Raw genomic sequence first — 23,503 nt, forward strand, 5'->3', positions numbered from 1 at the left:
AAAGTTAAACTTTTCTTCTCTTTTTTTGTCTTCTTAACATGTGTGACTGGAAAGATTTCTGCCGACAAAGACCAACTTTGGTAACGTCAGATGCTTCGCTCTGGCGTCCAGGTAATAATAAATCTTTCAGCTTTTTCAGTAACTTTTCTATTTATTAGCTGCTGCTAGCTTCCATTTGAAAGCAAATTGTAATCCCCAGCAGGGATCATTAATTTGTCTCATTACTTGAGTTTACCAAAACAGAACATATGAATTATTTACAGTTAAGTGTCACTTCACGCTTTAAGAATAACAGGCACGGCTAATGATGTTATTTACCACATTCCCCTGTAGTGCAACTACTCCAGAGATAGAGAAGGGAGTGGGAAGACGAGTGCAATCCAAAAGAAAACAACAACCTGTTCAAAGCATCAGCATTACCCAGCAGATTTATCTCGTACACCTTTGAACTAGAGCCAGAGAAACACGTTTGTAAGTTTCATATGTTTCTGCATGCTGCTTGAAGTAGTGTGAGAGAAAGGGTCAGGCTTTCTTCTTCACCTCAGCTGCTCCTCAGGGAAAACAGTAAGTATAAACCTGCAACTTTGATCTTCACTGACCCGTACCAATATGTATCATAAATGCATTCTTATAGTCTGAAAACACCTCAAGAATTCAGAGTAAATACTGCATCCACAAAGCCCTCGTCACACAGGGTAAACAGCTTGGAGCAAAGCTCTAAGTGATGAACAGCGTCTGATGTTATTTTGAGGTTCTGAGTTGAAATTTGTTCACAGCAGTCCCAAAATAGCAGAAATAGTTAGTTTAAGTTTAATGTGTGTCTTGGAGACTTTTGGTGCACATGGCAATCACTTCTGTTACAGCACTAGTTTCAATTTTTCCAATTTTAATTTTTGTAGTTACTGTTTACTTTGGCAAAATATCTTGTTATTCAACCAAAACACAACAACTTAGGACAAAAACTGGGCAATCACATGCAGTAACTTTCATTCCCAAAAAAATCAAAATCCAAGATCCAATGCAAAAGTCAGGCAGTTGACAAACGTAACAATGGGCTGCAGGGCATAAGCACAGTACGACAACAACGGCAATCTGGCAGAGAGCTATCGAAAGCACAGGGGTTTATATGAAGACCACGGTAATGGCAAAAAGAGGCACAGGTGTGTATGGAAAACAGACAGGAAACAGATCAGTGGAGAGAAGTGACTCTGACCAAAATACAAGAACACCAGGATGGCAAAGTAAAACAGAAAGTCAACATCAAATAAATGGGAACATAATATTACAAGACAGGTTAGTCGGCAGTGTCTTTGTTTTGGGTTTTGCATCGATACATACTTTAAAGACACTCAGTAGGATTACATATGAATACAAAGTATCTCCCATTGTTGGCATGGCATGCTGTTCTGTTCATGAAAACATTATCAGAACACAGAAAGGCTAAAAAGTAGTATTCTAGTTCCCCCATACTCATTTTGTACTCCAGCATTCGAAACATAGACGGATATAGTGGTGGTGTAGTAGGTGATGTTTATCTCCCACTGAAATGCTTTCTGCATTGTGCTTTGCTGTTGGAAGTAGGGATGGGTACTGAATTAGGCACTTTTAAGTCACGTTTCTACCAAGCAGACTGGTTCGGTTCGTCTCGGTACGGCGTGCATTTTGTGGCGTTTCCACTGACTTATCCCGGGACAGATCCCCAAACACTGAGAAGAGCCAGCCTACTTTTTTGGGACCCTTCCGTATGGGTGCCAGACTGAACAAATCCGCTCTCGGAAGGTGGAGCAACACACTGCAGACCATTGATTGGTCAAAAGAACAGTCACTTAACCCGACAGCGGCTGTATTTCTCCTGGCGGCCCACAGACTTCTCTGAAACAAAGCTTGATTGCACTTTGTATCAAAGAGCTACATGCCAATTACAAAGAGGATGAAATGCTGCATGCTCTGTGTTAACTGTGTCACATTTTTCTTCTTCGTTGGATTTATTAGTGGGGTACACTGTGTCATGCTGCTGCAGCGTCACGCTATTGTTTACCAGCTGGGGCTTTCAGCATCCGGCTTGCACGCCGCCTACCACGAGAGGGCAGAGTTTTTCTGTGGCAACACAAACTGGAAGAGGCTTAACTGTACCAAACCGAGCCAAACCGTACTGAATCTACCTGGACTGCTTGGTGGAAACGCGGCTTTATAGATACCGACCAGATTCTGTCAAAAGTACCTGGTATCGATCCACGTAAAATCAGAAGGTACCATGTGTAGGTACCTAAATGCATCTTTGTGACAGTGAGGGGGTGGAGGAGTAGTGATTTTTCATGCTGAACATGAACACAGCATTACATGGTTATATATAGAATAATAACTATGTTAAATTGAAAAAAAAACTATTATAAAACCAATTGACACTTCTTGCCACTTAAACACAAAAAAGTACCGAAAATTGGTACCATTGAGTATCGAAACTGATTGCCAGGTACCTGGCATCAGTACTGTAATGTTTTAAATATGAAAGGTACCCAACCCTAGTTGGAAAGGACACTTAAAGGACTGAGTCTGCTTCTGCAAAGTTTCTGCTTTGTGTTTTTTTTTCATCCCGCTGTTAAGTGGGTGATTGCTCATTGGTGGATTGATGTTAAGTGTCAGTGTTTAATTTATTTTAGTTTATTTCGGTCGCTTTGAACATAACTCAGATACACAATGAAGTGAAAATGAACAAATGTTGAGTCCATGCCATTTCTGCATTAACACCAAACAGTATCAACAATAAAACAAGGAAAAAGAAATCAACATGATAACAAAACATGATCAAAAAGGTGTAGGCTGAAGCCTTGGCTTATTTTACCTACCCTTTTCAAACTCGTTTTCTACTCAGCTTACTTGTATAGTTAGTTTATCAATTTAATTTATCTCAGAATGTAAGTTGAAAGATCTCAAATTGCCCAAATCAAGATTTTTTTTTTTTTAATTTCAGTTGTTTTTTGTAAAGTTATCAATGTCAGTCAGATTCAAAGGCATCCTTTCCCAATTAAATGAGCACTTTTCAGTCAATAATTAAAGACTAAGCTCAGCGCTCATTTGTTCGCATTGTTTCAGACTTCCTCATGTCCTTTAATAGTCCAGCCCCTTTCTGTAGTAGACATTTAGACATAGACATTTTCTCCTCTGACAGGAAGCAGCTTCGCTCTTTGTCTTTCCACGATGGAATTATTCTCAGATTAGTACCACATTAATCACAGTGACAGCTTGGATTGTAAATGACTCTGTAAAGGGAAAAATTTATTGCAGCCTGAGGAGAGACCAGCAAAGTGCTACAAGAAACTAAATTTATGGAAACTCCTTACCCTGTCTTTGATACGATTATGCAGGTTTTCTTGCCAAGTGATGGTCTGATGGTTTTTGGATTGTTTTGCCTCTCTGCATAATTGAAGATGATTTATAAGACAGTGTGCAGTTTGCCTCCTCTGTGTCAAACAACCCCTTCCAGAATTAATCTAGCCGGGATGTCAGAGCTGTCTGTTTCCTATCAAAAGTTCAGCATCAATAATGAAGCCTTACAAATTTGCCGACGGCTTCCCTCGATTCCTCAAACCTTCATGGCGTCTGACAGACGGTTGGAATCGATAGCGGATGTCATTATGAAGGTTGTTATGTTACGTTCTTGGAGGGTCTTATCCAGAGTGTACTTTTGGAGGAGCAGAAAAGCTGCCAGTCAGACACTGCGCCTCATGACAGGCAATTTAATCTCAAGGAGAGAGGAGGTCTTCAGAGTATCTGACAGCATTGAACAAGGAGAGAGAAAACCCAACTCTGGGGCAGCCTTTATCTGGAATACTGGGTAACACTCTAACTGATGGATGGATGTGCCAATAAAAGCCTTGTCTGCTGGAATGATGTTGAATCTGGCAGAGTTTTACAACTTGAACTTCCTTCACAAGATGGTACTGCAGTGTATACAGCTGATGATATTTCTCTCCACACAAAGCCAGGCTTGATAATTAAAACATAATTGTTAAAAGAGTTCTTTTCTGACTGTTAAGAGATGTTTTTATCCCCCCTCCAGGCTTTTGAATAAATCAGTTTGTTCAAAGGCAAAAATATTTTATTTTCTCATTCTTTGAAAAACTCCTGTCAGCATTCATAGCAATGAGAAATGGATCCTAATGTTTTGATGCCAAAGATTCTTCATCACTTAACGGTCTGAATGGATGTGCAAAACTAATTGTCAGAGTAGTGATCTTTGGAGCCTTTATAGAGATTATTCTTTGGTATAAAGGGTTAAGCTTCATACGAACATTTCCAGGACTAGTCACAACCCTGGGCAATTAACCTCATAGCACACCCTCTTTAGCTTTATTAAAGAGGGGGTATTATGCTCTGACATTTTAAACATGGACACAACATAGCAATCCTGGATGTCTATACGAAACATGGGAAAACTGTCAAATCCTTACATGTTTATATGTTGTAGAAATCGCTGAATCTGTCTGAAAATGTCTCAAAAGTGGTCCATTCTAAAACACACACACACAAAAAAAAATGAATGGCCAATCAGATGGAAGGTTTTTTTTTCTGTGGAGCAGAAGCCTTAGACCATGTCTACACGTAGCCAGGTATTTTCACAAAATGGATATTCCTCCCTTGTTTGTTTGTTTTAAAAAAGAAAAAAAAAAAAAAATACTTTCATCCACATGAAGTGGGCAAATCGGCCCATAAGTGCAGATCGAGGCATGCCAGACCCATATTTGTCAGTGTTTTCCAGACGTGAAACCCGTGCCAGCCAATCAGAATGAGTCTCTGTCGTTCAAAACTCTGTTTACCAGTGTCCACATCACAGACTGTATCCAACATGGACATAGTCTCTCCGAAGTCACCAGTCTGTTTCTGAAATGGAAAATGAAGTACATCAGCTATAGCGGCCATATTGGTAGTGGCAAGGGCTTCGCCTACAGCCATAGGGCGCCTGTCGGTCACATGACCCTCAGCTGTGCCTCTCATTGGGGGAGCTCACGATCTTAATATCCTCTGAACGGCCGAGGTAGAAAAAAATTCACCCCCCCTTCAGTGGGTGCTGATGGTAAAATTAGCGACTCAGACAGGAGACGTTTTTTGAACCAGGCTGTAAATAGGATAATTTCTGCTTTGAAAACAGCTTTTTTTTGGCTTAGTGTGTATGTGACTTCCGCTACTTCCAGAGCCAGCCTCAAGCGAACACTCAAGAAACAGCAGATTTTAGCACTTCGGCATTGTGTCATATTCTTAGACCAGAGGTTGCCACTTGGTCCACACAAAACCATGAAACTGGAGTTTTTCCAAAATCTTCACTGTGGCCGGAGTTTTCAGAAAACATTGTTTTCAGTGACAAAAAGCAGCAGTTTTGTGTCGATGACAGGCTTTAACATATAAAAATATATGCGGTTTCCCAAATACCCAGCTACTTGTGGACATGGCTGTAAAGAGGCAGGTGCTAAAAGACGGATTTTCATGCAGAGGCTGAAATAAATATTTTCTAAAACACTCAAAGCACCTTAACAAACATGTAAAGCTACCATGTGATTAAAAAAGGGGGACAGCATAAACCTGACAAAAAGCAAAATACCAAAATACCCCTCTTTGAATAAATAATTTAAAAAACTAAATAAAACACAACTTAAGTTTCCTCAGCTTAAAAAAATACTTAGGCTTTTTTTTTTCTTTGAAAATTCGGTAGCACTTTAGATTACAGCCCGCGTCTTACAGTGTAGTTTCCCGTCTCTTACAGTGTAGTTTCGTCAACTGTAGGGGTAACTCTCACACATGTACCTTGACATTTTGCGGTACCTATCGGGTAGTTACGCTCTCGTCTTACAGTGTAGTTTCCCGTCTCTTACAGTGTAGTTTCGTCAACTGTAGGGGTAACTCTCACACATGTACCTTGACATTTTGCTGTACCTATCGGGTAGTTACGCTCTCGTCTTACAGTGTAGTTTCCCGTGTCTTACCATGAACTTGTCAAAACAGTGTAATTTTCCTGGGCATATGCTTTTGCTGTTAATGTGCCACTTCCTCTTAACAATTAGTATGGTGAATAAAGTAGACCAATGCTGAACCTAAACACTGTAATGTATTGATGAGTATGTGTTTCACACAATAATGATAAGACTTGCAGATGTAAAAAAAAAAACTTTATTTTTTTAAACACACAGAGACCCCACATAGAAATTCACCTTTTAAGTAACCCGGCCATTAAGTTAATACTTGCATCTGCTTACTGTCTAACTGTCCAGTACTTCCACTGCGACAACCCACTACTTTACCTGTAACTACTGGTCAACAACTGGAACCGGGCTGGATTTTAAAGTGCACACTTGTTGGTTTCACTTACTGTGTAACTACCCACTACTTTACTGTAACTACTGGTCAACAACTGGAACCGGGCTGGATTTTAAAGTGCATACTTGTTGGCTTTACTTACAGTGTAACTACCCACTACCTTACCTGTAACTACAGGTCAACATCTGGAACCGGGCTGAATTATAAAGTGCACACTTGTTGGCTTTACTTACAGTGTAACTACCCACTACCTTACCTGTAACTACTGGTCAACAACTGGAACCGGGCTGGATTATAAAGTGCACACTTGTTGGCTTTACTTACTGTGTAACTACCCACTACTTTACCTGTAACTACTGGTCAACAACTGGAACCGGGCTGGATTTTAAAGTGCACACTTGTTGGCTTTACTTACTGTGTAACTACCCACTACTTTACTGTAACTACTGGTCAACAACTGGAACCGGGCTGGATTTTAAAGTGCACACTTGTTCGCTGTACTTAATGTTTAACTACCCTCTACTAGTGTGCATTTTATAATCTAGTCCAGTTCCAGGTGTTGACCAGTAGTTACAGGTAAAGTGCTGGGTTGTTGCAGTGGAACTGTTGAAGCTACTGACATCTGTGTTTCTATGATGAATAATGCTGGGACACTTTATCCACACAGATACTCCGGTCAGAGAGTAAAGGCAGATACACAGTTCACAGTTCAGTCTTTTATGTATCCTTTAAGAAACAGCATTACACCAACGGCCGGATGGATGGAGATTGAATGAACGAAGAGGATGAATAATGTGTGTGACATCAACGTCCAACAGCCACTTATCAGTAGTGCATCTCAACAGGGCTGGCAGTGTATGGTATCTGAAACAATAAATAACAGAAGGTGAATCAAAGACAGTGTCTACCAGACGTTAATGATGCGCCCACTAGCTATTTAGCATTAGCAGTGCAACGTAAGGGAAACAAGAGCCAAAATTCCTGCCACATAAACATACAAACTAAATGTTTATTCCCCTCTCAACACTCCTTAAAGATAACTTGTAAGCTATTAAAGTACTTACTTCCTCAAGAATGCATCACTGATAACTTATAAGATGTTTTGAAGATGCTTTTAAACAATCGCGGAATCTCCGTTCGGGATATACAACTTTTAGGACCCCAGGCTGCCCGCATAAAGGCATGAACGCAAATACGCAAAATCCTAAGGACCCCGGTCTGCCCTCCAAGTTGCCTGAATAAAATTATATACAAAATGCTTACAACACATCAAAGAAGAACAGATGCAATTTATAACAGAAAATACTGGATAGTTAGCCAGTAAGCAAAGACAAGTGTGATCTTAATGGATCAGTAACTTAAAAGGAGAATTACAATGTGGGGTCTCTGTGTGTATAAAAAAATAAAGATATTTTATACGTCTGAATATCATTATTATGTGAAACCCATACTCATCAATACATTACAGCTTTTAACTTTATCATTGGTCTACATAATCTTTATCCATGCTGATTCTTAAGAGGAAGTGATACATCAAGGTTTGCATAGTTAGAGCATATGTCCAGGAAAATTACACTGTTTTGATAAGTTCATGGTAAGACACGGGAAACTACACTGTAAGACTCCGGGACTTACACTGTAAGACGCGAGCATAACTACCCGATAGATACCGCAAAATGTCAAGGTACATGTGTGAGAGTTACCCCTACAGTTGACGAAACTACACTGTAAGAGACGGGAAACTACACTGTAAGACGAGAGAGTAACTACCCGATAGGTACCGCAAAATGTCAAGGTACATGTGTGAGAGTTACCCCTACAGTTGACGAAACTACACTGTAAGAGACGGGAAACTACACTGTAAGACGAGAGCGTAACTACCCGATAGGTACCGCAAAATGTCAAGGTACATGTGTGAGAGTTACCCCTACAGTTGAGGAAACTACACTGTAAGAGACGGGAAACTACACTGTAAGACGCGGGCTGTAATCTAAAGTGCTACCGAAAATTCTTTAATGTTTTTTTTTTTGGCTCACTGTTACAGGCCTTATTGTTTACAGTCAGATTTGACCAGAAGAAAGCTTTTCAACCCAAAAGTTAGCTAACCAACCTTTGCAAAATAAACAAAATTAGCTAATCAAGATTAAGCACTTAGCAGCTAAAAGTAACTTCTTGTTTTTTTCAGACTTTGTGGAAGCTTATTGAACACACTGCCGATGCGTCAAGGTTTTATCCCATGTACATGCACCGCTTAGTAGATAACTGCCTGTGCCCGGGTATCACAGCATCATGGTTTGGGATGGGTTATTGTGTTACAGCTGAGACTCAACATATGAACCAGCGTTTCAGGACCTACTTTCAATTCCCACGAACAGCTCTGTATTTTGGGAAATTTACATGAAGCAGACTTCTGTGACTGTTGACTATTTCAAATAGAAACCTCTTAAGAAACAGAAGAGCAGCCATGCTTTTGACACACTCAACTTTTTTGTTGTTTAGCCTCTGAGGGCTATCAGCAACTTTGCAAACCTTTAGACCTTTTTTTTTTTCTCTCTGAAGATAATTTGTTTTCTCAAAGCTGCAAACATAAAAGTAGAATACATGCTGAATAATGCATCTGATCATGTTGTTATTTTGCCAAGATCTCCGTCATGTCAGTCAGTGTGGGTGGAAGTCAACTTCTATGTTGGGTTTTTATTACTGGAGGTCGTGCTTTCCTTTTTTGTGCTCTCAAAGAATCATCGATGCTCATGTCAAGTGCTCAAATTAACTGACTTTTCTTTGTGTTGTAACACTCAGATAGAGAGGCTCTGATGGTTTAAACAAAGAGAAATGATGTGGCACAGTCATATCTCCATTTGGAGTTACTTGCCTTGATAGTGTTTTCACTGCTTTGATTGCTCTGATTTAATTTCATCACCTTTTTTTCTGTCACAGGTGAATCAACAGTTCTTCTGTTCTGTCATCAGAGAAGACGAGCGTAATGCAAAGGACCTTTCTGTAAATAGAGACTTCCTTACTTCTGGGCCACGATTAATCTTTTGACTATTCTGAATGCCTCCTCTTGGACAGTATGGACATCAAAGAAGAGGTTTGCTTTCTTTTAAAGGTACTGAATGCTCAGCACTTCTTTTTAAAGGACTCCGTATGATAAGCCTTACAGGACAACAAGATTTATTCTGGACATTGAACTGTGTGAAGTGCGAGACAATGTACTTCACCTATATGTAAATTTTAAAAGTATTTAAGTTCTCAGTGGGATATTCTCCACCCCAAGTCGCAGAGGGAGAACAGCAGATCAAATTCATGTGATACACAATACAAAGGGTTTTGTTTTCCTCAGTCTGTTGTGGTGTGTGGTTTCAAAGATGAAATTATGTGTCTGAGCAGCAGATATTCAGGGTGGTTTTCAAAGAAATACACCAACACATTCATCACTCTTTCATTTTGTGAGCTGCTACAGTAAATGGGAAACCTGATACAATTTTAAACCCTGCATAAACCTACTAAACCAGTTACTGTATTAGAGACTCCAAGCAGGGTACTGTTGATAATATAAGGACTACTGAGCTACACCAAATATACTAAAGTTTGAAGTGTTTCAACGACTGACAGGAATCCAGATGCGGTTTCTTTTTCCTCTGATGATCACCATGTCATTCCTTGCTTCTTGTGCCAGATTTCAGTTTTGGAGTTCAGGTTTTTGACAGCGACAGTGTAAATTAAACACACAGCATCTGGCTGCAGGTTGGATGGTGACAAAAATGTTTCCAAACTTGTCTCTGACTGCTGGAGTGAGATCACCGTTCAGTAGGTATCGCTGGCACATCCTTTGTCTGTGTAAGTGATGACAGTAATAAACTATGGTTGTGTAACTAAAGCCTTGTGTCTTTTAAGCATCTTGTGTTGTAGTCTGGTTAGAAGGGGGATTGTTCTGTTACCACTGCTAAAGCTGAGTCAGCAATCCTTGAGTTTGATGAACTTAAGTCCTAAATGTTCAAGTCCAAATCAGGTCCAAGTCACTAAAAAGACTGACTTTAAGGCCCAAAACACTACAAAATCAAACTTAAACATGGCAATAAACCTTTGTATGTGTTTTCAAAGCACACAGTGTATTTTATGTTGATTAAATTATCTTACCAACCATTTTATGGTTGCCCCTGCAAACACCATGCACCCCTCAGGATCACTACAATCTCCAAACATCACCCCAACCTCTCATCTAGTGCCACCATCAAGTCAAACCACTAGTTTGTTCAGTGCATGTTTGACTAACAAGAAAAAATAATCAGGTAATGGTCTGAACCATTTAGCACATGTCAGCATCCAAACACGCTGATTTAATGTTCTAAAAATTAAAGATATTCAACCTGTTAGCAACAGTTTTGTCATTGTAAGCTAACACTGACTCATGTTAGCAATTAGCAACTGCATTTTTTGTGTGTGTTTTTTTCCCCCTCTTTCTTTCTCTCAGGTAAAAGTACCTACAATGTTCCACTCTTTTAAAAGGATCTTATTTGATTGTCAATTTATTCTTTGACATTTTTTTGGAAGAACATTTTTAATTCATGTTCACTGTGTTTTTAAGAGTTTTCCCTCTCAGACTTTCCATCCCAAGCCGTGAGGGAAGACAGAAGACCAAGGGAGCATAGTGTAAGGTTAAAAGGTCTTTGACCTGCTGGTTATAGTTTTCCTTTTACCTTTGTTTTTTTCATCTAAGTTTGTCAAGCTCATTAAGGCAAAGGTACAATCAAAGGAATCCAAAAATTGTGCCATGTGAATCTAGATTACTACTTTGTATTGCTCATGCATAGGCTGCTTGTATTTTGTATGCATTTATCCATCCATGCACTGATTTATTGATTCATTTATTATTTTTTGATTATTTTATTACCATTGGGACTGCTTTGAGAATTAGATTTAATTTGGCTCAAAGCAATGATCAGGTAAGTCCTGTCCAAAATAGCTATAAAATCCACTGAATTCCACTCACTTTTTAGGGAGAAGAGAGTGGAAAGTGGGTCTTGGGAATCAAGACATAAACCTTGTGGCTAAATCACACCAGATCTGTTTCTGGTCCATCTCAGCCCCATCATGGCATGGGACCTAATGGGTTTCATGTCTAGTCAATATCTTAACACTTTAAGAAAAGATCAATGAGCCATTGGGTCATCAGTGGTTCTGAAACCCTCGGTCAAGTGAATCCAGCTGGAGCCAAACAGAGCCAAGGCAGAACAGGCACAGATCTGGTGGAAGAGCAACTGGACCCCCAACCATCTCTGATCAGGAGACATTGCAAGTGTTACATTTCAACAATGACAGGGGTCACGGACAGGGAAACTAACAAAAGAAAAACTACACCTCAGTACAAAAACATGGCCGTTTGGTGTCCAAAAGGTGGAGTGGAGGTTTCACTCTCCACAGCCACCCACTAAATCTCCTAATAGTGTAGACAAACAGAAAGTAAAAGGCCTTAAACAAGGTGGAGTTGCTTTGTGGGGAGATAACACTGCAAAAAGAAGAGCTCCTAACAGATAAACTCTCTCAAAGCTCTTATAAGAACCCTCTTTCCTTCAACACATGCACACAAACTCCCCAAAACACTCATCACACAAACCAAGCGAAACCAACTGAAGGTGTTGGCTCTCTGGTGTCACACACGTAACTGAGGGGAAGATCCTCCTTTTATAGACTACCCAGGCTGATGAGCACCAGCTGGGAGCAATCAGGACAGGTGAGCTGAGTGAGAGCTCGTTAGGAGGGCTGGAGCTCAAAAACACATCTATCTGTAACACAAGACTTCCACCAGATCTGTCTGATGTGCCTCGTATCCATTATGGTTTAGCTCAGTCTTCCTTGTCCATCATGTCTTAATCTTGATTAATTATAAAAATGAATTGGTCAAATTTTTCATTTTTCTAAAATGCACAATCTCCAAAATCCAACACAATCTCTCATAAAGATAGTTGGACTATTGTGAATGGAAATTCAACTTTATAGAATTTACTCACCCATATTATTTAGATACAGACAGCTGCAGACTTGCGTCCTCACTCTTCTGAAGGTTGGTTGTGAGTTCAAGCAAGTTCAGTCTGCAGCATGCCTGTCACTTTAAACTTTCCAGTGACATCAAGGGTCTTTTAGTGACTTGGTACTGAGTGGTGCCGGCGTTACATCCAAAGCGGGATTTCAACATCAGAGAAGACAGTCATGACTTCTGTTGTCACAGTGGGGAGAATCAACAGTGAAGAGAGATGAGGCAGTTTCATGTAAATCAGGCAGAAAATGGTCAGTTTATTTTAAAAAAACATAGCTCTGCACAGCTCTTTGTAGTTCTGTATTGAATTGTTTCAGATGGTGGTCTTTTTTCCCCTCACCCTGACTTTGACAACAAAAATCATCTGTTATCTTCATGTTGCCACATTGTGAGCCCAGTTTTTTCTCCTTAGGAAATCTACCACCAAAAACTATCCAATGAATAATAACTTTTCTGTTTTTTTTTCTGCTCTTGATTTTGTCTTTAAATAACAAGATGATGCTTTGACACAAAAATATCTAAGGTTTCTGAAGCAGACGCATAAATTGGAAAGCTGCAGCAATCAACAATCTTAAGTTCACCAAGTATTAAATGGAAGGACTGATGCCTGCAAGCTTCGCTAATTTCACATTATATATTACGACTTATCATTCGTTCAATGACCTGATAATGTTGTTTCAATAAATGTTACAATATTAATGTTAATCTTAGCCCAGCCTCGTGATTCCTGGTAAATGTGACAGCATTTGAACTTTTCTGGTTTAGTGTCTTTCCCCGGTCCATACAGATCCTGTATGCCTGAAACAACTGTTCCCCTGGACAAAAAGGCAAATGTTTGTCACCACATGCCCCCAGACCTGAGGGCTGCAGATGTGATGGAATTCATCGAGGGCGATGACGTGGATAGCAACATTTTAAACCAGTTAAAGTTAATGGAGGATCTTAAGAGGGAAAACAAAGAGAAGAGAAGTGCAGTATGTGATCAGGGTGTGAACAAGAATGGAGGTGCTGTCAGATGTGAGGGATGGGTGGAGATAATTAATGTTACAAAGATAGAAACAGGCAGACTGAGTGACATTACTGATGTGAACTTGATAAGACAGTTTGCTGCTGAGGATGACACCCAGACTCCCAACCTGAAGGGAGACACTGAGGAGTTATCAATGATTATTATGTTACTAATGGAATAATGTCTTGTCTCAAGACATTGAAGACAAAAATCTGGCATGAATTGTTTACAAATGCAGTGATATGAAGAAAAAAAATGCTTGTTTAATTTCTTGTATTATGAAAATATTTTAAATGTATTGAAGTTCTCTCATAGCGCAGATGACCTCGTGGTCTTGGTCGTGCTCCATGAGGTTCACCCTTGTGTAGCCTTTCTCTCGCCCTATTTCTTGCTCTATCCACATTCCTCTCTTCTCTGATAAAGGCATAAAAGCCCCCTCAAATAATAATTATGAAAAAAATATATATATTTTACGGTCTGTGGTATAGCAAGACAAACTATCCATGTCTCTGTCTGGATGGATGCAAGAAGGAGCAATCAAAACATAGTGTTGCACAGTCTGCAATGAAGCTCAACAAGATGTTTATTTGGTGACATCTATTGTGTTAAAAACTGGTAATATGATGAATTTTCAAATTTTCTTGCATAAGAATTTTGAGGAGAACATTTTTCTTACCATAGTTTTTTTTTTTTTTTACAATTCTGGCTGCATTTTTTCTTCAGTGTCCTAAAATTAGACATTTCTATTTGACTTGTCAGGTATGTGGCTCACAATAGGTCTAATAAGAAAAAAGTTTTCAAAAAAAAAACAAACAACCAGAAACAAATAAAAAAAAAAAAAAAAAGAAAAAGGGAAAAAAAAAACTCAGACAAAATTTAATTTGCAGCTTTTGAAGCATACCTTAGTGTTATCTTCTAGAATAAAATGTGCCATCAAAAAACCCAATGGTGTGATTTTCACAGCAGCAACAGGAGCTAATAAGGAAACGAAATACCACCAAATTAGTGTTAGTAACAGACAATTGAGCTTGTATTGTTCAACTACTTTTGTTCTTGGTGAGCTGTAAGTGTAACCAGAACCGTTCAATAATCTCGCTGCCTGCTGCTTCGTTCATTGAAAAAGCAACGAGCCTGCCATCAGACAAAATTCAGTTTTAAAGTCGGATGATTAATCACATTTTCTCTTTAGAATAGAGGCCTAAAACCACACAATAGTGCCGTATATCAACCTTATCAGTTGATATGATGTCACTTTTTGTTAAAAGCAGGTTGGCATTACCTCTGGGAAATAAATAATGCTAAATTAGGAATGATATGAGGTGCAGAACTGGGCCACATGACGCAAACACTGTCCCAGAAAGCAGTCCTCCCCTTTTATAAGAGACAGTACTGTATATTTGTGAATACAATCATTTGAGCGTAGCAAATCTGTGTTACCCTGCCAACCGACTCTTTGTATTTTAAGAAATGGGGTTAAAGGGGCAGTGCTGAGCTGTGTAACTAATAGTCTAAGTGAAATCAACCGAAGAAGAATCATACTTTGAAAATGGTGAAACCTTTTGAGGGAAGTTGGTTTGTCAGAAACTCTTACACATTATGTTACCTCACCCAGACTCAGGAACAGACAAGTCAAACAGCAATGCTGGGTAGTGATTGGATTGGATCTGAATTATTAATTGGGAGACAGCAGGGGTCAAGTGGTTCATCTGGACCAAGCGGCAACCCCCGGCTATAAATTGTATCTATAAAATCTGCAGTTCATCAAGTGTCCATGGGGGTGTATCTGAACCCAATTAAAAACATTCACAACTACCATTTTGTTTTATTCCTTAATGTATTCTTAATGAGTGATAATGAAGCCAATTTCCAAATTGTAGCAAATAGAAGCTTTACAGAAGAACTGTACCACAAAGCTAACCGAGTAACTTAGTTTTCCCATGTGACCACAAAGTAAGTTTTTGTTGAGGATGGGACATTTCCCACTCCCTTCTATTTTCCCTCAATTGAGTCCTCCCAGTCTCATCTACTGTGCTGTAGATGTCTTAAATTGGCCTTTGTTAGCTTCCAGCGCGCCTTCAGGGTTTTGTACAAGGAGGCTTGTTAACCACAGAGAACTCTGTAAAAATAGTCTCAAAGGAAGAAAGCATGTGCTTGACTGGTTTAGCTTTTCTAGTTCAACAAGACTGAATGAGAACACCTGAAAATAACTTATGTATTTAGGCCTTTCTTTCATTTTTTAAGAGGATTTTTTTTTTTAGATTTAATAACTAGTGGTGGTCAGTTTGTCAGAGTATAATTTTAACCCTTTAAAACCCAGTGCAGCATCAGCGCGACACATAGAGCTTCGTTTGAAACCAGAAAAGACAGATCATTCATTTAAAAAAAAAAAAATCTTAAAACCTGACACTTATTTAACATCTCATTATCTCTATAAACAAACTCTGCCTGGGCAAAAAGCATGTCATTCATTATATTATCGTATCAAGAAATGATTCTGTTGTCCTGATGACGTTTTTGTAAACTTGAGAAACAGATTGGATTAGCTTGTTTTGGAGAGCAAGCTTTGTGAAGAATTGAAAATCATCATCATGTTCAAACTGCCTGTTCTTTTCCCCTCCATTATGTTTGCTTTTTGTTTTGTTCTTGCCAAAACTTTTCAGATTCTCCCCCTTGCATTTTTTTTTTCTGTGCCAAAGAAAAAAACAGTGGACTTCTTCACATTGGAATCTCAACTTTAACACCTTTTGCTGTTGCTGTTGATGATGCTGTTGCGCCTCATCATGATTTTATCCAAAATCTGTCTATAAGCTCGGCTTCAGCCAAAACCCTTTTTTAATTTCAATCAGCTTATTTATTTATTTATTTTATTAATCTATTTTTATTTTTATTTTTATCTTTTGTAATGGTGATGATTGTGTGCTGCTTATCAAGATTAATTAGAAAACAAACAAACACACAAAAAAAATTTGTTCATTCATTCCTTCATGTTCTACAAACTGCTTGCAAAAGTCATGTGGATAGCATGTATCAAAATATGGGAACACTGGGCTGACCTACCTCTTGACAGTCCTACAGAATTCTGTATATTAGAGATGCACAAGGATTTAGAGGAGGATGAAACTATGAAGGGAGAGAACTTGTGCTAAAGACTTTTGAAGAGGTGTTTCTCTATACAGGCTGTCTCTCTTCTCTCATTATGGGCATGAAACACGAGATCTCTGGTAAACAGGATGAATGAGCTAACGGGACTAGGAGCCAGACGGTGTTCTTGAGTACAGTATGGCGTGCCTTATGGAGCCGTGACTGCTTCTGGATATTCCTGACTACTCTGTTTCTGTCATCAGCCTCCAGATTGTCTCAGCTGACCTGGACTGCACCAAGATCAGCTGAAATCAGTGCTGTCATACAAAGCTAATTTTAACTTTTCCTACTCATTTTATTTCATTCAGTATTTCCTCTTTGTTTATTTATACTTTTATTTCTTTATTGTCCCACTGGGGTGAATGAAGTACTTCTGATTCTGATTCTTACTGTTGGAAGATTCCCTAAAGCTGCAGATAATTTGAAATGAAGTCATTAAAAAAAAGGGATATTTTTCTACATTCTTCTGATTTTCAGACAAACCATGCTCCCCTTTCTGAACACAGGATGTGTGCTTTCCGTAGATGCTATAGCCTTTCTGTCCCTGTCAAACACAGTGAATGGCCGTGTTGTCAGCTTAATATCCCTTCCAAACAGCAATTCTCTGTATTCTGTTTTACCCATAACAGCAGACAAGCGCTGCCTGGAGCATCTTCGTCATGTTTCACGAGCAGCAAGCCTTCAAACATCAAACCTTCCTTACCGAGGGTGTCCTTTGGCAAAACGACAAACATTCTCCATGAATCAAAAGGCTGCGGCCTCGGCGTGTCGAAACAGTTTGACATTTCCAGGGTCAGCGCCAACCTCCTGGTTAGTATGTGAGTCACTTCAGAGGAGTAGAGTCTCGGGGTGTCAGAGCTGCTAAACAAAAAAAAAGCGTTTTGATTCTTTTCAAGGGATCCAAATAAAGTAAAGCCAGGCATTTCTCTCTTTCCTCCTTTTATTCTCTCTGCTGCAGTCATTACAAGAGTACATCAAAGAAATCTCCTCCCAACACCATATGCTGCATAGTTTCATAATGTTATGAGGGTTTTATAATTACATAGTCCACCAGGGGAACACAGCTCATTGATTCTGTGGGAATAGCAATGTTGTTGCATAAGCAAACTAAGTGTAAACCATTGATGTAACTGCTTGTAAGCTGTATTTTCATTTAACTGTCTTTGCATGACGAACGGACTTCATACGTCACAATTTAGTGACAGATTTATAATTATGAAAGAACACCACCACAGTATGGTCATCCAAACAAAGAAGAGATGACAAAACAAAAGAGGCAAATTTCAGGAACTAAAGGTGTTTTTCAACTGCAGGAACTGGTAACACTTTATTTTGATAGTCCGTCTGTTGACACTCAAGGAGCTATCAGCAGATAAGTAGTTGCATTTCAACTGAGTGTCAGTTTATATATCACAAAAAGAGTCAACAGACAAGTAACATACATAAGGTACATTATCAGTAGATATGTAGTTTCATATCAACAGTTCATCAGTTTATATCAAACAAGACTCATCAATCTATCAGTTGAAATGCTTACCAAAGATATGACAAAGTCAAACTGCCTCTGGTTTGCCTCATGGGATCTTTTTCAGAAAACAACTGTACAGTTGTTTTGGGCAAAAAAATAAGTATAAGTCTAAAGAAATGTCACCCTAATTTTTTTGTGCCCTTTGAATATGTTTTGTAATTCATATAAATAAGCTTTCCTTCTCTGATATGCATTTGTGGAAACTTGTCTGCATTTGTCTCTGTTGATAGTTTATTGCGTTCGAACTGTTGTCAACTGTTTTTCAATTTAATTTGATAGCCCTAACCTAGGTCTACAAATGCTTAGTCGAGAATGCTAAGTGATAGTCTGTTGATTGTTCTCTTTATACATGTTGACAATCAACAGACTATCACTTGGCTAATTGATTAATATATTATCTATTGATAGTCAGTTAATCTAATCAGTGGGCGAAAACCAACAAAGCATCAACAGTCATTTGATGGGTGAGAGATGTTTGACATATGTTGATATTTTACTGTTGACTTTCAACTGACAGATTGATTCAGAGTAGTTAGAGTCTGAACTTACAAGAAGTTGACAATCTACATATGAAAACTGATAGCCTGTTGAAAAAGAAAAAAAAACTAAGAGAGTTGAGAGACAATTTATTTCAAATTTTTTAAAACCTTGAACTGCATCTTATAGTCTACTAATAGTTAGTTGAATGTATGTTACTTGTCTGTTGAAAAATTGTGTTGAATATCTTCTGGTAGTTGCTAAGTGTCAGTAGACGAACTATCAAAATAAAGTGTTACCCAGGAACTTTCCCTAGGAACTAGGGACCTTTTAAAGAACACTGTGTGTTTTGATTACAGGGACCAGGATCTACACTTAGTTCTGGGCCTGTATTCACAAAGAATCCTAAGGCTAAAAGTAACTCTTAGTGATGTCATTCTTATAAAAATGAATGTCATGTTTGCACATTTCTTTATACAGCCTGAGTTATGTGATCCGTTGGTTTTACTGTCCATTCAGTATCAGGAGCACAGAGCATTTCCCTAATCTTTTCCTCTTTTTGTACCAACCAATCACAGCCTTTAGGAGGCTGTGTCATACCTAGCAACGAGGTCAACCGCACCTCCTCACTAAGATAAAAAAAATTCTGTCTCCTTCTTGCTCAGAGCTGCTCTCAGAAGCTTCCTGAATCACTCTTAAGCTAAAAATCTTTGCTGGGAATTTTTTAGGCTAAGTGAGGAGCTCTCTGATGAGCTTTGTGAACACGGGCCTGGGCCTGCAATGCTGAATGTTTTTTATTTATTTATTTATTTATTTATTTATTTATTTTTGGTGCACTCACAGTGATTGATGCAGTAATACATACATCCCAACAAGTATTAAGAGTATAAAAATAATCAAACTTGTCAGAGGACAACATTTCTGAATAAAGAATCCTTTTCTTATTGATCTTTTGTAATATTCTGATTTTAGAGATAAGATACTGGATTGTAGCTTTTTTTTAACTGTGAGCCACAATCATTACCATTAAAGAAGATGCTTGATATTTATTCACTCTGCATTTTCTGAATTTATGTCATACATGAGTTTTACTTTTTGAATTAAGCTTCCGAAATACCTGAACCTTTTAACAATATTCAAATTAAATTGATCTGCTACCATTGATACCAACACCACCTTTGTTGTCTTGTGGTAACAAAGAAATGTGGCAAAAGAATTCAAAAATTATAGTTTGCATGGTTAACTGCTATTTTTAATCATATTTTTACAGCAATGGATGAAAACATGTGTATTTGTTTATATTTTTTGATTATGGAAGTCATTTCATGACCCCGTTTTTTTTTATTTTTTTTTTAAATTTATTTATTCATTTTTATTTTTTAATACAAAAAAGTTTATGTATAATAAATATTATTTAATTTATGCTTTCTAGTTTTAAACTGTTAGCACCAACGGACCAAGACAAATTTCAAGTCATGTAAAAATATTTGGTAATAAATCTGATTCTTATTACGTTTTCAAGTTTTTATTGCTTTTATTTCTGCAAATGGAGGATTTACTAAAGGAATGGAAAGGTTTGAACTAAATACTATATGAATGTGTATTTCATAGTGCAACAGCAAATTATTTGTTGCTAAAGCCATGAAAATCTGTAGTGGCACAGGAAATATCTGAGGCATTGTTCCATGTAATCAGGATGTACTGTATTTTATCCCAATTAATGTAACACCCAAAGACATGCTCAGAATACTAAAAATAACCCTGGTCCATGAGATAGAAACTTTTTTATTCAGACCACACACATCTGTAAATGCTGCATAAAAGATGATTCCCCCCTGAGGACCCCCTTTTTGTTATTATCTGTGCTACAATGATTCATCACAGTTTCAGCCATTCATGTCATTAACAAGCACCCTCAGGAGTGTTATCGCTATATTTAGTTATCAGAAATTTGATGAGGAATGGATCCCTGAGCACGTACGCCAGACAGCGCTAATGCTATGAGCAGTATCCGGTCCTTCTCATGCCAATAAAAGAGACACAACGCTAATTAGCACCAAGATGGATCACGCCTGTTAGCTGCCGCGCTCCCTCAAGGTCTGTGGAACACACCTCACTGCGCAGGGCTAGATTACATGTGGATAAGACAAAAGAAGCAGCAAGGATTCATTCTGCTTGTACATATACAACATCGACTCCCTGTCCTCCTGGGTCAAAAGTAAGTAAATCCCCCAACAAGCTGAGACCTGTGTGTGCTCCATCATGGCTACGATAGCAGGCTCCAACAGGTGTGAGAGTGTGGTAGGAAAGAAAGAATAGCTGGAAGTTCGACCAAAACTGATCACACCTTACTTCTTGGATGGTCCTTTTCTTTCTTTTCCATTCTGCAACCATGGAAACAATGAGACCCATGCTGGGAAAGCAATGGATTAGCCAATTAAAACTGTATTTTCATACCCAGAATACTACTGCACCTTTGCCACTGTGTAAAGACTGATGATTAAATTAAATGTTTAGGGAGCAACATGAGTATCAAAATTAGACAAATCTAATAATGTGTAATCAACATTTCCCTTGCTTTGTTGTGTCATATTGCTAACTTGCCTCTTCTTAACAACACCTTTAGAAATGATAAAATAAGATGCTTAAAATCTGTGTAAAAACAAAAAACAAAAAACAAACCTGAAGTCTCTTGTGTACGGCTGAGATTAATTTGAGCAAAGCCACAATAGATAAATGTTTTAAAGCTCATTAAAAGTGAAAATCCTAAAGAGTTTCTTCATCTGAATCCTGGTTTTGTAATATTTAAAGTCTACCACATCTCATATCTAAAAAAAAAATGGACGTTTTCTTGTTCGGCTCAAAGTGAGATTGCAACACAAACTGCTCCCCCTGGTGGCTGGCCGCAACAAAGGTTAAAAAAAAAATAAAATCTGGCCCTCTGGTCACTCCAGATGGGCTGTGGTCAAACTTTCAAAAAGTTATACACCACGAAGAAATGTTTCTCACATCTGATTGTTGTGTTGATTTGAAGATATAATTTGGCTACCTTGTATTCAAGTCCTCTTTTTTTCTGAAAAGTTTAATTTTCATTAGTTTTAAGAGGTGAAAAACAAGATTTTATGCTAGTTCAATGATGATTGACAGCTGCTGTTCTTGTGTACTTTTGTCAGGAATTGTGAAATATATTGGAGAGCCAAGAAGTGATTAGACCCTCGAAAGAAAAAATATATATAAAATTTTTTTGGATCCAATCGGATCCATCTTTCATGTCAAGTCAATCAATTCTGTCATTGGGTTGTAACCAGCTTTAACCATAGACTGTATGAAGAGTGGGCAGTGTGGCTCCACCTTTTACCATTGTACAGTTTTGAAGCCAAATTACTCCTGTCAGAGATGCTGCCAATGTGCTGACTTTAGGGGCAGTTTCAGTTAGGTTTGTGTGACAGAGTGACTCCTCTGTCTTTGCTTATGTTTTGGTTTCTAAAGTTGCGTCGTAGTGAGCGCTCTTGACGCACTCTGTTCTATTGACGATCTCTAACGTATCCGCTAGCTCTTTAGCTTTTGTTTCGTTTTTGCTCCTTTAAACGAGTGTTGAGCTCACACGCGTATTTCTGCTCTGGGTTGTGTGTCTTTTCGTGACGTTTGAACCTTGGAGACCCTTTGTAAGTGGGAGCATGTGGGAACATAAATTTTGTTATCACGAATGTTACTCTAGCTTGGTCAGTGTTCTATACTGATTTGGTTTTATTTTCTGTAATGTTACAGTTTTACAGTGGTGGAGGACAGCATAACCATTGTGCAGCCAGAGTCTGCGCAGTCGAGACTATGAAGGACACGGAAAGAATCTGAGTGGAGCTGGGTGAGAATAAAAAAATCTACCTTAGTAGTACTGAAAATCCAGAGTTAACCCTGAAGTAACCCCCATAACTGCAAATCCTGCCAGTATACCTCCCTTCTCTGTGAAAAAAATGGAATTTAAAACTGCATCAACAGACTCAAATGGAAGACTTTGAAGATGTTACATGGCTTCTGTAAAAAATACACTACTCTGAGTCATATTGGGACCAGGTTTATAGAAAAAATTGAACTGTCAGAGCTTTCTAAAACCTAACAGCTTTGCTTTATGCGTCAGCGTGTTTTGCAACCAACTTATTAAGACGTGGATTCAAAGAACATCAAGACATCTGGTGCTGCATAATGCCTGTTGAAATGATTTCTTCTGAGAGCAGTCTCTTCATTGTCTGCACGCTGACACATACTCCTGATCCCATTGTGAGGCGTAAAAACTTGTGAAAGTTAGGTAGAGGAAACAAATTGAGTGTTTGGAAGCGCTGTATCAAATACAGCTCAGCTGAAAATGGATGGAAGTGATGATTCAAGTGAACTGTTATTCTCATATAATTTACCTGTGTACAGGTACGGACTGTGATAGCCATTTACTTTACCACTGTGTGAACTAACACTGCAGCATTTCTGTCACTCATGCAGGCTGGGATGGATTTGCCATGAAAAAGGTTCGCAATAACAAAAAGTGCAAGAACTCTGACAAAAACCAAATCACACTCAAGTACAACAACACAAGCTTTTTCACAAAAGCCAGTCATTTCAGTAACTGTCAGATTTCTGGTGGCACATCAGGACTCAACAAATTTGTCCTTTGTTAGTTTTGTCGGCCTCTTTGTTCCCTGACAGCGTCTTCATGCGACTGATCCAAACATGTCGTCTAGGTATGCCTTTGTATTCATCAAGGCCTCGTCAGACATATTTTTTCCCAGCACATATGCCGAGCTACAAAACCCTAATAGAGTTTCTCCCTCAATTCCCTTGTGGTGGCTTTTCTTATTTTACTCATTCGATTATGAAGAATGAAATAAGGGATTTTGAGGGCTCTTTTTCCTCAGTGCACAACTCTTCCCCACAATTTCACGCTTTGTGGAACTTTCCAGTCACAAGTTAATTAATCAGGTAGAGATGGTGGGGTTATTGCGTCTCAGGACTA

At 38.6% G+C, this 23,503-nt stretch overlaps 1 protein-coding gene across 2 annotated transcripts in view; it reads left to right on the plus strand.

Moving 5' to 3' along the window:
- LOC141810972 (chemokine-like protein TAFA-2) overlaps positions 1-10,692 on the plus strand; it is an 83,612-nt gene extending 72,920 nt beyond the window's left edge. Inside the window, exons 5-6 of one of the 2 annotated variants that reach the window (XR_012600134.1) lie at positions 41-111; positions 9,247-10,692. Coding sequence is in view for 1 of the 2 variants with exons in the window: in XM_074698843.1 (XP_074554944.1) it covers positions 55-84 (30 nt within the window). In the remaining variant the exon portion in view is untranslated. The remainder of the gene's footprint in view (positions 1-40; positions 112-9,246) is intronic. The other variant, XM_074698843.1, reaches the window with a different exon arrangement.
- The last annotated feature ends 12,811 nt before the right edge of the window (positions 10,693-23,503 follow it).

The sequence above is a fragment of the Halichoeres trimaculatus genome, unplaced genomic scaffold (assembly GCF_033239565.1).
Source record: "Halichoeres trimaculatus isolate MK-OKI-2021-1 unplaced genomic scaffold, fHalTri1.1 fHalTri1_scaffold_21, whole genome shotgun sequence".
Taxonomy (NCBI): domain Eukaryota; kingdom Metazoa; phylum Chordata; class Actinopteri; order Labriformes; family Labridae; genus Halichoeres; species Halichoeres trimaculatus.